General features: G+C 37.1%; 2 protein-coding genes across 5 annotated transcripts in view; both read right to left on the reverse strand.

Moving 5' to 3' along the window:
* Nucleotides 1–14,483, reverse strand: part of LOC141907862 (uncharacterized) — a 71,977-nt gene that overhangs the window by 16,762 nt on the left and 40,732 nt on the right. For 3 of the 4 annotated variants that reach the window (XR_012619546.1, XM_074797607.1, XM_074797606.1), the window contains 8 exons: nucleotides 13,711–13,746; nucleotides 13,612–13,629; nucleotides 12,623–12,679; nucleotides 12,425–12,490; nucleotides 12,290–12,340; nucleotides 6,441–6,491; nucleotides 6,283–6,312; nucleotides 4,066–4,110 (listed from right to left, as the gene is read on the reverse strand). Coding sequence is in view for 3 of the 4 variants with exons in the window: in XM_074797607.1 (XP_074653708.1) it covers nucleotides 4,066–4,110; nucleotides 6,283–6,312; nucleotides 6,441–6,491; nucleotides 12,290–12,340; nucleotides 12,425–12,490; nucleotides 12,623–12,679; nucleotides 13,612–13,629; nucleotides 13,711–13,746 (354 nt within the window). In the remaining variant the exon portion in view is untranslated. The remainder of the gene's footprint in view (nucleotides 1–4,065; nucleotides 4,111–6,282; nucleotides 6,313–6,440; nucleotides 6,492–12,289; nucleotides 12,341–12,424; nucleotides 12,491–12,622; nucleotides 12,680–13,611; nucleotides 13,630–13,710; nucleotides 13,747–14,483) is intronic. The other variant, XM_074797608.1, reaches the window with a different exon arrangement.
* LOC141907580 (uncharacterized) lies at nucleotides 969–2,803 on the reverse strand. The gene is made up of 3 exons (XM_074797264.1): nucleotides 2,647–2,803; nucleotides 2,086–2,195; nucleotides 969–1,900 (listed from the first exon to the last, which is right to left on the reverse strand). Exon 3 carries the CDS (start codon nucleotides 1,866–1,868, stop codon nucleotides 1,050–1,052), a length of 819 nt encoding a protein of 272 aa, XP_074653365.1. The 5' UTR covers nucleotides 1,869–1,900; nucleotides 2,086–2,195; nucleotides 2,647–2,803; the 3' UTR covers nucleotides 969–1,049.

Here is a 14,483-nt window from a genome sequence, read left to right on the forward strand (position 1 = left end):
TTTTGGGAATAGCTAATTACAAGGTTGAAGATCATCGTCATGTCTTCAATGGCGTCGATTTAAGTCGTTTAACCCGAGAACCAATGAAAAACATGCTCACATTAAAAAAAACGTACCGAGATTTTACATGAATTGGCTCAATGCCAACCTCATACCGCTGAAAAAGGTAAACCAAAAACTACAGTAGCGGCAAATAACCATCGCGATATTGCAATTTACGACAAACAACGTGCAAATTTCACTGTTGTGGTGTTCAACGCATGGAAAAGATAAAATTTACTATTCCCGGCGCGCATTGCAAAGCGAATCTATCTGCCGACTGCGTAAGGGGCTACCGCCTCGTGAGGGGACGATAGAAAATGCACGACATGAAAATGACTGTAACGGAATATTCCTACAATGAAAACATGGGAATAATCCACTATTAGAAAATACTAGAAATGGCACAACCTGATAAAACAAGAATTGGAGAATGTAGGAACGTACACACTGGATTATGAAATAATAATCCAATAGTGGAATATACAAGAAATACCCCTTACTGGAAAATACAGGAAATTGAAAATGTATCAATTTCCTGAATATTCCAGTTCCTGCAAAGTGTGATGCATGTTTTTCCGGCATTTTCCAGTTCTTGTACTTTCCAGTTCTTGTTCATTATTGATGTGCACATTCTTGTATTTTCGTGTCATGCTTTTTCTAGTTCTTGTATTTTCATGTTGTTCATTTTCAGCATCCTACTGTCTATCGCTGAATGTGCACAACATGAAAATACAAGAATCCATTAATGATCTTTATATAGAATCTGTTTATTACTCCATGTGTAATTGTGTTATTTTATGATGCTGTGGGAAAAATTTTTCTGTTGTCTTGCGGCGTAAACATGATGAGTAAAATGAACGACAGATTCACGATGCAATTTTACTTCTATCCATTTTATTATTTACAAATGATAATTTGATATCTGATTATTATACACAAAGCATGTTTCTGTTTTTCTGTTTTTTCTATCTTTCGATTCTTAATTTGGAACTATTCATATGAAATTTCTATTGGTATAAATTTATCTTCATCATAATTTCTGAACGACAGACAGGGCAGATAGCACCTCTTATCTCGATCAACCTGTCTACGCATACTGAACAGAACAGCATATGTCCACAGGGCACCAATGCAACGCGTTCCCGTGGTTCGGTCAAACAAATAACGCACATTAGTTCTTCATTTATGACGGGTTCTGCTGGCTCATTCGCACGAGGAGGATCTTCCGCAATTGGTTCCTCAGCCAACTCGGGCAAATCTTCATCATCGAGATCATCATCGCCACTGTCATCATGAACACTTTCATTAAATTCGTTGTCCCCATCATCATTCTCATTGTCGGAATTGATGTCTTGTAGCCAGTTATCGGGGTTAGCATATCCTCCGAACGCATGTCGTGTGGCATTCAAAAATTCGACAATAGTATAATGTCCACTTGAAAGTCTTTGGGCGCACAATTTTATAACGTTATCCGTTAACACTACTTTACGTTTACGCCGTCGTCTTATTTCTAATCCACGCTGAAGACGGGAAGTTTCATTTTCCGAATCTAACGCAATTTTCTTTAGATTGTCCAAGTGAACAAATAAATTGGGATGAATACCCAACTTTTTTCTAAGGGTAGCGTGAAAACTTTCCACACCGTTGTTGGTTCTTTCGGTACAACCGTTGACTGATAAACGATTCACACCAATCCGGTTAATCCAATACCGCTCTAAATATGTGAAGAACTGGTTGAGCTGCCTACGTACAACTTCGGGGGTATCCCGTTTTATCGACTGGAGTCCCTCTGCAATCGATTCTGCAGGCAGAAGTGGCAAGCACATCGTTTTCTGTACCGTCTCGCGCAAGATTTGATCTGTACGATAAAAAACGATCAATCAAGATTTTGAAGTCGGCGTAGAACTGCTTGTGCATAGTGGAACCATCAACCAGAAACTGAGATGTTCGGATGAACGGTTCTAATTGCGAGGACGAGGACTCTGGTATATATGCGGAGAGTTTTTGTATAAAAAAACGAGAACCCATCACGACACAACATACCTTTCCTGCGTTGGAGAGTTTTGTCCAGGGACAGCAAAGATTTCCGAAAATAGACTCCGAATCATTGTAAGTATGAAAACTTGTTTCTGCTACATGGATAGAATTTTGTTCTAGAAAAGTTATTAGATATGATAACATGCACTTGTGGTTATATTATATATTTATTTTAACCAGAGGTATTGTTAGCATGGTTAGCAATATGAACATCTTATTTCGTAAGTTGTAGTCTTATTTCCTTAATACAACAATACAAATGTTACTGCGCAGTAGGGGGGCAGGGCATCTAAAGTGAACACTTATCGTAGAATATAGCCGAACCGATGGAATTTTAAAATAAACTATCAGTCAACCGACTGATGATACAACATGGTTGTTCTCGGCGTACTTAACAATGATATTTTCCTCCAATAAACAACTCTGGTAAAATTGAATAAAATGAGCTATCTTTATTGGTGATATCGTATCATGGTGGTAGCCTACCGTTTATCGTTTGATGTTTCGTGTCATCAAGAAATGGTTTTAACTTGAGTAAAGGCGTTCCCGCACGATCACATAACTTACCTACACGGGTTTCAGTCAGGAGTAGGCCTGCCGTTCCACTGCTCTATCATTTATAAATCGGAGGTACATAATTTCATGTTTTTCTATTCAGAAGAGGCCGTTCCCCATTCTTTACTGCCAATGTCAATGCGGACATACCACTACGCGATTGCTTAACCCCCTCTCATCAACCGGATAAATAATGAGAAAAATGCGATAGAATAATCTTTTGGCCATTAAATCAGAAATGTGGCGACGCTATCTTGTTGGGAATAATTGAAACAATATTTTGAGTCAATTTCAGCCGTGTCTAATATTTTACGAGAACGGAGTTACAATTTGAAGCTACTATGAAAATGAGAAGAGTCGGCGCTTTTTTTACTACGACTTCTGATCCATTTTTACTAGCATTGGATTACGTCTATGACGTCATGCAATTGTGGCTCATGTAATTATGCATCACAACTTTTAAGTTTGATTAAAGTTAAAATGGAACAATATGGAACAATAGTTTTAATACGAAATTCAAACTCATACAGTTGACACAGGCATTGTACTTTGCTGCAGAAATTTTGGTCTTAAATTACATTTCTACGTTCAGTTCATATATATTCTAAATACAAACTTTGGGCTCAAATGGTTGCTAAAAACACTCTTCCCCGGACTCGCAATATGGCAATATGGCCATCTTTAAATTGTTCTGAAATTGATTTTGCTGCAGAAATGTTCATCTTAAATAGGTGATTCTTTAATAATTGACCAATTGTCAAGATCTGGTCTAGATCTGGTCCAAAGCAACTGGATGGGCCACGGTATATCCAACCATGCACATATATACTAGAGTTTATGCGTCCATGGTCCGATACGGCTTGCATCGTATTGCCGACTCAGGTTGGGTGGATATGAAGGCAACTTGCTGCGTATGGTATGCCACTAGTTCTTTCCAGTTGATGATATCACAGTCGTGTCTGTATAGCCATAGCGCTGCAGCCAAATACACATGTTTAAGCTAGGCCTTTTTCGTTTGGCTATCTGCCACCTTTCAATTTTAGTTTGGACCTGAATGGTTGAATCGTAGCAGTATTTACGAGCTGGTTGGCGTTTTACGAGGTAGGCCATTAGAATATGATGACATTGGAAGGCAAATGAGCAAAAAAAGTTTTAATGAGCAGACTGAATCCGAATGAAGATGGATACATCATGGTGAACATGAACAGTGAATATGAACAGTGAACATCCTTTCGGAATTTTCGTTATTATTGTGAGATTCTCTCTACATTCAGTTCTTACGAAGTTCGTACGAACAGTTATTATACCATTCAAATGGATCATACAGTTTACAATGGGTGACTAAGGAAAAGAAATTGCTGATAGTGTATCTCGGTGAATGAATACAACAGAATATTGATAACTTATGCTGAAAAATACAAGTATAGTTACCTGGTTGGACAAAATCTGGATTTCCACAACTGGCCGCTTCACCATCTAAAGTAAACAAAACACTCGTGCAGTAGGACACCATAGATGGTCAGAAAATGCAATAACCAGATGATGCAATAACGACGAATATATGCTGGACTGGGATGAAAACGAAACCACTAGGTGCTTAACTCAGTAACGGTTGCATGTGAAATTCCATTGAAATTTCCTGATCCTTATGCATTCCTGTACTAAATCAAATCCCCTACTCGGTGTTGCTCTACTCAGAAAACAACCTTTCTCGGTGGATTTTATGCTCAAGTCTGCCCTCTGCTCTGGCCAACTTAGTAAATTTGAAGCCGACCTTAAAGTGTCAATAGAAATTGAGCAGTTCATTCCTGTTGCTACTGTGAGTATATACAAGGGAAAATCTCTACCTTCCCTCTGACCCAATGTAATGAGATGATCAATCCAGTACAAAGTAACAGAAAACAAGAGGCCATGGGCCTTGAGCATTGGTAGATTATACTGTCGTTGGTATTGAATGATTAATGCTTTACATCTACCAACATGTGTACACAAACAGTGAGGGGTAGTACCACAGACTTCGCATGATTTACATTCCTGCTGAAAATGAATTTGCACACCATTCGCTTCAGGATTAAACCCTATGAACCCGGAGCAAACAGTAAAAGGTGTATGGCAACTAGCATTAGCAAAGTTCTAACTCGAAACATGTTTTCTTTATGTATTCATCAGAATTGTGATCCCGATTGAACATTTAAGTTCCAAAGATGTTATTTAATTGTGATCAACCCAATTTCAAAAAAGCTTCTGGCCCAAGTGATGTCCTACTTGTGTACCAAATTTGAAAGGAATCGGTCAACAATTGCGGCTGCTAGGCTGTTAACATCACTTGCGGAGGAAACGGCGGCGCATTCAGTCGCAGGTAAATCTATATGCCCCCTCTCATCTAATGTTGAGATGGGGGGCATAAAAATCCGGCGACGCTTTGTTTCAGGGAATAATCGGAACATTATATTTGAGTCATTTTGGCTGTGTCTAATGTGTTACATGAATGCAGTTACAATTTGAATTTAATATACAAATGAGAAGGAAGCGTCACCCGTTTTATACTATGGACCTAAGATCCATTTTACTAGCATTGGCATGATATCAAAGGATGCTCAAACCTTTATTGATGACGTAAAAAATCCTAAAAATTCCCTGATTTCTTGTGTATTAAGTGTATTATAATTCAGTGAACGAGGTAAAATAAATTGCCAATGGGCAAAGCGTGGTTTTCCTTGAAAGCTAGAAGTTGTTTGGAGTAAGGGCATTGCTTGAAAAATCTTTTTTTAATTCGTGACTTCAAAGTTCTACAAGTTTAAATAATGTATTATATCTTTCTTAAAGAATTATTTTGTAGTCAAATAAGACCAAAGATATACAGTTGTTTACGGTCCACATCCAAAATTTCGTAGGATACAGGTAGGCGCGGCAGGGAAACTACTTAATATTTTCAAAAAAACATTTTCACAATATGAAAAAATATTCAAATAAAATTCATATGATGTCACAGGGTCAGAGGGTGGCTAAATATTTAGTCATGGAAACCTCTTCCAATGCATGGCCGTGGAAGCTGAAATACCAGTGCAGTTAGAAATCGGCGTATTAAATCCTGGAATTACCACTAATATTAAGACCTCGAGCTATACCTATTGTAGCTGCTTAGTATTTTTAAGTCACAAGAAATTACGATTTTTTTACAAATTCTATCAAATAGAAAACACAGCGCTCATCTTCTGCTGATGAAATGTCAAAAGTTTGTTTTTCTCGCGCTAGAATTCAAAACATTTTGGTTTTCTCGCGCGAGAAAACTAAACATTTTGGTTTGAAAAATTTTTCTGACTGGCTAGAAGATAGATAAAAATTGTTTACAATGGCCCATTTTTTGTTTTCCTGCGCAAGAAAACCAAAATGTATTGAATTCTCGCGCGAGAAAACTATAAAAAAGGGCCACTGTGAAATTTTTTATCGTTGCTCTAGCCGTACAGAAATTTTTTTTAGTATGGCCCGAATCAGCCACCATACCATATGGTCTTGATCTTAAAAACGTACCGCGATTTTACATAAATTGGCTCAATGCCCACTTCATATCGCTGACAAAGGATAACCAAAAATTACGGTCCAAACTGAATCAGGCAAAGTCTACTGTACTACTTTTGTAATACATACCCAGCTCTTTCTTTGCCATAGCCATAAGTTCTGAAACAGGAAATCAATTAGAGTATGAATGCGCAGGCAATCCAAAATACAAATAGGAGTAATCTATGATTCGGTATTGTTTGACAAAATGAATCATGATGTAAACACAGGTTCGATTGATAAGTAACCTTCATTGATCCTCTTTATATCATTGCGAAAACATGTTTTCAAAAGTTCCCCTGCAAAGATAAATAAGCTATAATGGCATATAAAATAATATATTAATGATAATAGGCGCCATTGTGTGGTAATATTTTGATAGTATACAATTTTTCTTTAAATTTCAGTAAACCATCTTCATTGTCTTAAATATACGTTGGTCTAAGAAATCCAGAATTGTTGTCAGTCGTCACACACTGCATGAAGGCATTTCTAACTGCGACGAACTTATACCCAAGCTATAAATAGTTTTTTTAAGTATATATATATATATATATATATATATATATATATATATATATATATATATATATATATATATATATATATATATATATATATATATATATATATATATATATATATATATATATATATATATATATATATGATTTAATTTACCAAAAAATTATAATGTTAAGGGTTTGCTCAGGTACAAAGTACATTAATAGAAACACCATAATAATAATTGTTAACAAGAAAAGGGCTGTCATGTACGTTATTAACATATAGATGCAAAAGATTGAGAGAAAAGATTGAGAGAACATAAGATAGAAAAAGAAAAAATAACAATAATAACAGTGGTTATAATTGAATGGGAGATGAAAAAAAACAATTTGACAAAAAACTAGAATGAGGCAAAGCCTCGAATGCCCCAGGCCTGAAATTTACAGGCATATGTGAATTAACAGGGTTTGTCCCTGGAATTATTTTATAACGGGCTTCCTAGCCCCTATTGTCAACTGTAGCCTATAGAGGACAGATACCCAGATAGAGAGGACAAATTGGTTCCATTGCAGCATATACAAATGTATTATACAAAAGCATATGTGTCAATAAGAAAAGAATGTTAACGTGGTTTTTCATGTAATTTAAATCGAATCGACCCAATTCTAAATAGGGTTCTACCCAAAGTGAAACCCTAGTCGTGTACCAAGTTTTAAAACAATCGGTCAACAATTACGGCCTCAAGACTGTTAACGTCGTTTTTCATGTCGGCCACCTGGTGACCATAATTTAAATCGAATTGACCCAATTTTAAATAGGGTTCTGGCTTAAGTGATATCCTACTTGTGTACCAAGTTTTAAAACAATCGGTCAACAATTGCGGCCTCTAGGCTGTTAACGTCGTTTTTCATGTCGGCCCCCCTGGTGGCCATAATTTAAATCGAATCGACCCAATTTTGAATAAGGTTCTGGCCCAAGTGATATCCTACTTGTGTACCAAGTTTTAAAACAATCGGTCAACAATTGCGGCCTCTAGGCTGTTAACGTCGTTTTTCATGTCGGCCCCCTGGTGGCCATAATTTAAATCGAATCGACCCAATTTTAAATAGGGTTCTGGCCCAAGCGATATCCTACTTGTGTACCAAGTTTTAAAACAATCGGTCAACAATTGTGGCCTCTAGGCTGTTAACGTCACTTGTGGCGGCGGCGGCGTATACAGACAGGGGTAAATCTATATGCCCCCTTTCAACTTAAGTTGAGCCGGGGGCATAAAAAAATAATAAAGGAAAGAAAACAATTGTCGGCTACTAAACAGTGTACTGGTAGTCATGTATAAATTTTGCAGAATTCCGATTTACTAGAGTTAATGTTGAATTAAAAGTTAGAGTCGCCAAAATATGACATTTTTCAGATAACGATTTTGAAAAGAAAAAGCTAGGTAAAACAGGGGATATCTCATCAAGGTTTGTAAGTAGTGACTGGATGTGACATCAATGAGGGATATGCCGGCACTGAATTAAGAAATGCTGCAGACTAAGCCTAACACTACAAAAATTAGTGGATTTGTATTGACAAAATTGTGGTCATAAAGTTGGGAGCGAAGAAAAAGGTCAACCCTTAATCTATTCAGACATATCTCCTCCTCGCGATAAAGGTTCGGAAGCATGGACGTAGATAAAATTTGTTTATTCTTCTTATAACAGATTTTGCTCTTGAACTGAGAACAGGTAGGAATTTAACGGGGAATTGCATCTGTGTTATTCCAGGCTGTTATTAAATTCAGCAGTGGAGAAGTTATAAATTTCTCACTTTAATTTGGTGGGATATGAACAGGGAAATGAACAGGTAAATGAACAGGCAATTTCACAAGTCTCTAGCTGGATGCAGGCGGTAGCATTGAAAGAGAGAAGATACGTAGGGAGGAGACCTTTCTCTAGGGGTCCAGGGACAACATGCCCACTTGGGAAGTGGTTTCCAATGCTCAACAATCTAACAATTTTAATATTCAACGCCCCCTGGTGACCAGATACAAAAACCAATGACCTTGAAACTCACTTCAATCATAGAACATGTCAGCAGCTACGATTTTGTAATTGATTGTGATAACCAATTTGATATGGAAATATTAAGTAATTCTACTATTCAATGCCCCCAGGTGACCATATGCAAAACCCAATGACCTTGAAACTCACCACAATCATAGAACATGTCATAAGCCGCGTTCACACGACAACTAGTTAGACCAGTCTAAATTGGTCCGTACCTGGTCCGGTCCAAATTTAGACCGGACCAAATTCTGGTGAGCGTTCACACGGCGTTTTGACACACAATGATAAAATCGCTTGTCACCGGGCCCGAAAGATGTCGCCATCTGCTAAATAATTAATTGCGCCTGGATGAAGTCTAGCTTCCATATTCCAAGTAGAGCAAGACATTCTTCATTTGACCAATTCGATCCTCTGTCAGGTTTATACATTTTTGCGAATTCGATTTTATTCTATCATGCTGAAACTCTAAGTGTCGTGTTTAAACACGGTTTAAAGCACGACAGTAAAACGGATGATGATCGCAATATACGAATATGAATTACGCTCCAAACATTTCCATTGAATAGGGAGGAAAAAGAGTACTTAAAAATAATTACATACGCGCTAATAAAAGCATTTAAAACTTAATAAACTGGACTCACACTCTACCGCAGAAGTTGCGACATCTACGGCAGAGATTTAGAATTACGATTTAGACCGGACCTGGTACCAGTTTCTATCCACACACGCATATTTAGACCGGTCCAAAATTTGGTCCGGACCTGGTTCACTCTTTAAGACCGTGCCAAATTAGACCGGTCTAATTTGGAACAGTATTTTTGCCCGTTTGAACACTTGGTCTAAATTGGACCGGACCAAATTTAGACCCGTCTAAATTTCGTCGTGTGAACGCGCCTATAAACTACAACTTTGCAATTGATCATGGTGATAAAATATGCCTTGGTATCAATCAATCTAATAAGGAAATACTAGGTAATTCTACTATTCACCGCCCACTGGTGACCATATAGAATAACTAATGTCCTTAAAACCACCACAATCATAGACAATGTCATGAGCTACAACTTTGCAATTGATTGTGGTAACAGAATATGCTTAGGTATCAATATAATGTGGAAAAACTTTTTCCCACCTACGAATGAGTACTGACGAAACCAAGATGGCCGCCAATTGCGTCATAATTGGCAGAACAAAAATACCTGGCTCAGGTATAAAACATCCTTTTCCAAAGAACACCCTTCACAAATTGCAATGAGAAATGGCAAACCAGTAGGAAGCTACAGGACTCAGAATTCGGGCCAAAATTGACATTTTTGGGCACTAAAAAGGTCATAGGACGGCCATCTTCAGTCCGATCGACCCAATTTTTCTTACAGTGATGGGCCCTAGGGGGATCCAAATATGAACGAAAGATCAAGGTAATTGATTTAAGTGTTTCCAAAATTTCCCTCAAAAAGTTCAAAAAGTGTAAAAATTGCTGATTTTGACGAACAACAATGGCAGCCAGTCGGCCATCTTGATTCTGACAGGGCCAGTTTTTGGGCTGAAGATGTGTAAACCAAATATCAAGACATTACCTCAAAGCGTCTTCAAAACTTCCCAAAATAACTGGATTCTGTCTACGGACGGACAGATGGACGGACGACGGACGAAAAGTGAACGCAATAGCCCGCTGGGACTTAAGTCCCAAGTGGGCTAAAAATAAAAAGTTGTTGACGTTCAAAACGTCTGGATGAAAGAGTCTGCCAAGCTAAAACATTATTAAGTACTTTGGCAGTGTTGGAGCCTTGAGTACACCCCGATACATATATAGCTGCTCTAAAATGCAGTCATTCCCAACTATCAAAATTAACCTTATTTGCGCTATAAGATTATTTTTCTTTAACTAATGTTTTTACATGGAGTGATTTCAGTACATATCAAAGAAATGGGGTCGATTGTGTTTTTTTTAAATAAACAGTGATAACGGTTTCTTTTATTTTAATATCGTTGTGAAACCATGGTTTTGACATATTCGAGATAGTGACCAGTAGACTAGGTACGGATTGTTGGCATAGGTTAAGTAAACTCTCGGAGAATTGTTCACCGTGATCTCTGTTATCTAAAATACCCCGCCAGTCAGCATGGCAGAAATTATGTTCTAATAGTTCCATATCAATTCATTCAAATTGCCAGATACGTTTTTTATATGAAAATCGTTTGTTATGTTCGAATGGTTTAGTAATACACAGCAGGTTAAGGTTAAGAAGGTTAAGGTCATCAGAAACATATTTTAATAAAAAACCAGTAGTATCTGTTGTGTGTCGGATGGACACCACGAAAAAATGCTTAGCGTTGAAATCACCAATAAGTATGACTGCATTCCTAGTGGGGTCATTGCACATTTGAGCACTTCTCACAAAGCATGAAATATGATCAAGAAAAAGAGTCTTTGATCAGGTAATTGCGAGGGCGATCTATAGTAAAACCCGAAATTTATAGTTTTGCGATTCAATGTGAATGAGATCCACGATCCATATCTAATATCCAAATGCGTAGGTTTTATAGTACAACTTATAGATGAATGACAGTAAATGATCATGCCTCGGTTCTCATATTTAAGGAGCTCATTTTCAATATTACTGCTTTCGCTCATCGCTGCAATAGATACAGTGGTCGGTCAGTACAGCCTTTAATTCATCAAATCTTGAAAAATCATGAGCAGATATCTTTGGGCTACACTACATGATGACGATAGATTCTGAATCAAATTTAAACAGAAAAAGAAAAAAAACTGAACAAAACTGAAATGGGAAGGAAAAACGGATATCAGAAAGTACAGGCAAGATTATCAGCAGACAAGGAAAAAAAGAACATGTGTTTTGCCATTCTATAAATAACAGTTTATTAGAATGGACTATATGCGGCAGCCAGTTCACTACTGATTTGACGAGAGCACAAAACGCTTCACCAGATTCATGAGTTAATGCTATACTTAGATAGATCCTCAGATCGGAGTAGACACATCCTTTTGTCATTTTGAATTCTAAAAATTTTCCCATGACTGGCAAATACTGATGAAAAGAAGCCCGATTTGTTTGTAGAGAAGTTCAGGGGCAAGGTCTTCCTGGATGACATACCCCATGCCCTTGAGTTCTTTGCGATGTTTGAGAACAAGATCTCGCTTATCACGGCATTGAAATTGGATGATGATGCCGACAGGTTTTTCATTTCTAGTTTTGCGGCGCAAACGGTGAGCAACTACTATGTCTTGCGTATTAATGGAATTAGGCGGTAGATTTTACTTAGCGATCCCATCAACTGCAATCTCCTTGCAGTTTACGTCCTTGTTTGTCTGGGGCAGTGATTTACCGTAAATCCATAAAGGGAACCGTAAATCCGTAATCCATGGGAATAGAAAGAACATTACAAAGATACCTGGCAGTACTTAATCAGTGGTAACGATTCAATTTTTTTCAAAATATAGACAAGAGGACAAGAGGCCCTAGACAAGAGGATTAATTAAATATTGCAAAGAAAAGCCAAAGATTAAAACTACTTACATGCCTTATCCCAATCGATCGGACAAAACGCTTTCCCACTTTTTTTCAGTTCTAAAAGATAATCGCTAACAGCAATATATCCTGGATAGGCTATTCAAAAGGAGAACCATTCGACCAGATTGAGTGTATTTGTACCTTTAATTCTCTTTTTATCATTTGTGATTCTCATTAGAGTACACAGCAAATTTTCTTGTTTCTTCTCTGGGAGAAAACAAAAATTACTTCGGAGTAACCTACTTTTGAATGCAACTCTAGATCAGTTATGAAAAAAAGTTACATACTTTTAAGGTACACCTTAAAAGTATCTCTTTCAATTCAAAAATAGGCGGTCACCTTTGTCCTTGATTTGCTCAGTCCAAATAGAGTCCACCATCATCACAATACGGTCAACTTAAACAAAAAACAAACTTTAATGGTTTATAGACACATTGAGAATAACAAATGTACATTGCCTAATATTTTCAACCATGACGATCAAAGTTACTTTGAATTTGGATAAATCGACAATTAGTTGGGGTTGACTGGCAACTATTCACTCTTCTAAAATTCATTATTCTAAACAGAATTCATTAAATAGAAAATAACAGTTAACAAAATTTATCATAATACAAAATAAAGTCAATATAAGCAATTGTAGTTGTTCCGAAACACTAACATTGATGACGAAGTGCACAATGACTCACACATTACCCATTAAATAGGTATAGTGCATAGTCTTTATTGATTCATAAGACTTCATTGTAACAATTTTGATAATATGGTAAAGATCGTTCACGGTCTACTTTGGATTTGCAAATTTAATACTGCAAATGCGCCTTTGATAAATATTATTATGTCATTTTATTACGGCTTTCTTCTTTCCAATTCAAGATCTTATGAATTATTGGGTTAGAAGATATATCAAAGAAATTTCATTACAACGTACTAGCTACAATGTACATCTATAGCTCAAATAATGAAACCAATCATCTGAATTTGTTCCTATCACTAGGTTTGATCATTCACTTTCACAACTTTTAGATTCAAAGACATATCAACATAATATCAGGTGGAAATATTTAAGGAAATTGTTTTATTTTCAATTATTATCATCCAAGTTACATCCCAATACCAATTAGCCTAAAACTTCAACCACAAAGCATATTTTTTCATTGCTGAATGTCTAATATGTAAAATCAAGACACTTCGTTTTGTTTAAATCCACACAATGGGTCAAATTAGTTATGATCAGGGCCAACAGTCGGAGATAACCCCTTAGGCAACCAAAATGAGCCCAACATCGCTTATGTTAGTCTAGTGTTGAGATATCATGCAAGACTCACAGGCTACTTTGTCAGTTGCTGAAAATGAAAATGTAATATTCTTTGAGAATACATGAATATAATAAATATGCCGAATATTGCACAGCAATATATATTTACCTGTGTAAACCACGACACCGATTTTCTGCAACTCAACTGAAAGAGATGATTTAAAAAGAATGTATGGTCGTGTTTATAGTTCAGGTTGTGAATCATCAGAATCTATAAATTATAATAATAATAATAATAATAATAACTGTCATTTATATAGCGCAGGTATCCAAACCAAGAGTCTGTTCAAATGCGCTCCAAATTTGGTATCATTACCCCAGCCTTTAACTCTATTCATGTATCAGTCATCTCTCCTTAGGGAGAAGTAACATCCGGGCAGCTACTAGGCGCTCAGGAGTCATCTATCAGACCAGGTACCCATTTTACCCCTGGGTGGAGAGAGGCAATGAGGATAAGTGTCTTGCCCGAGGACACTACAGTAATGTACAGGGTTTCGAATCCCACGACCTGGCTTCCCAGAGTCGAACGCTGTCACCACTCCCCCACGACGCTCGCTCAATTATAGGCTTAAACAAACGCTAAAACATCAAGGGATAGCAATTAGATTTAAATTGTTAGACGATAATGATAACAAGAACCCCAAGGGGCACTATGGCCCTGTCAGCTTTTCATAAAATGGCAAATGATGCATTCTGTGGGTTTAATATGTCAAAATACACTCCCAGCTCAGCAGATTTCACAGAAATATCAATCTTGAAATACAATTTTAGATCTTAGAATAAAACCCGGATGTAAAACGGTAGACGATAACGCGGGTTCACGTGAACACCTGCTGATCTCTGCAGCTAAGCCAATGATAGAGGAGTCTTTGCTTTATGATT

This window comes from Tubulanus polymorphus, chromosome 6, assembly GCF_964204645.1.
Source record: "Tubulanus polymorphus chromosome 6, tnTubPoly1.2, whole genome shotgun sequence".
Taxonomy (NCBI): Eukaryota; Metazoa; Nemertea; class Palaeonemertea; order Tubulaniformes; family Tubulanidae; genus Tubulanus; species Tubulanus polymorphus.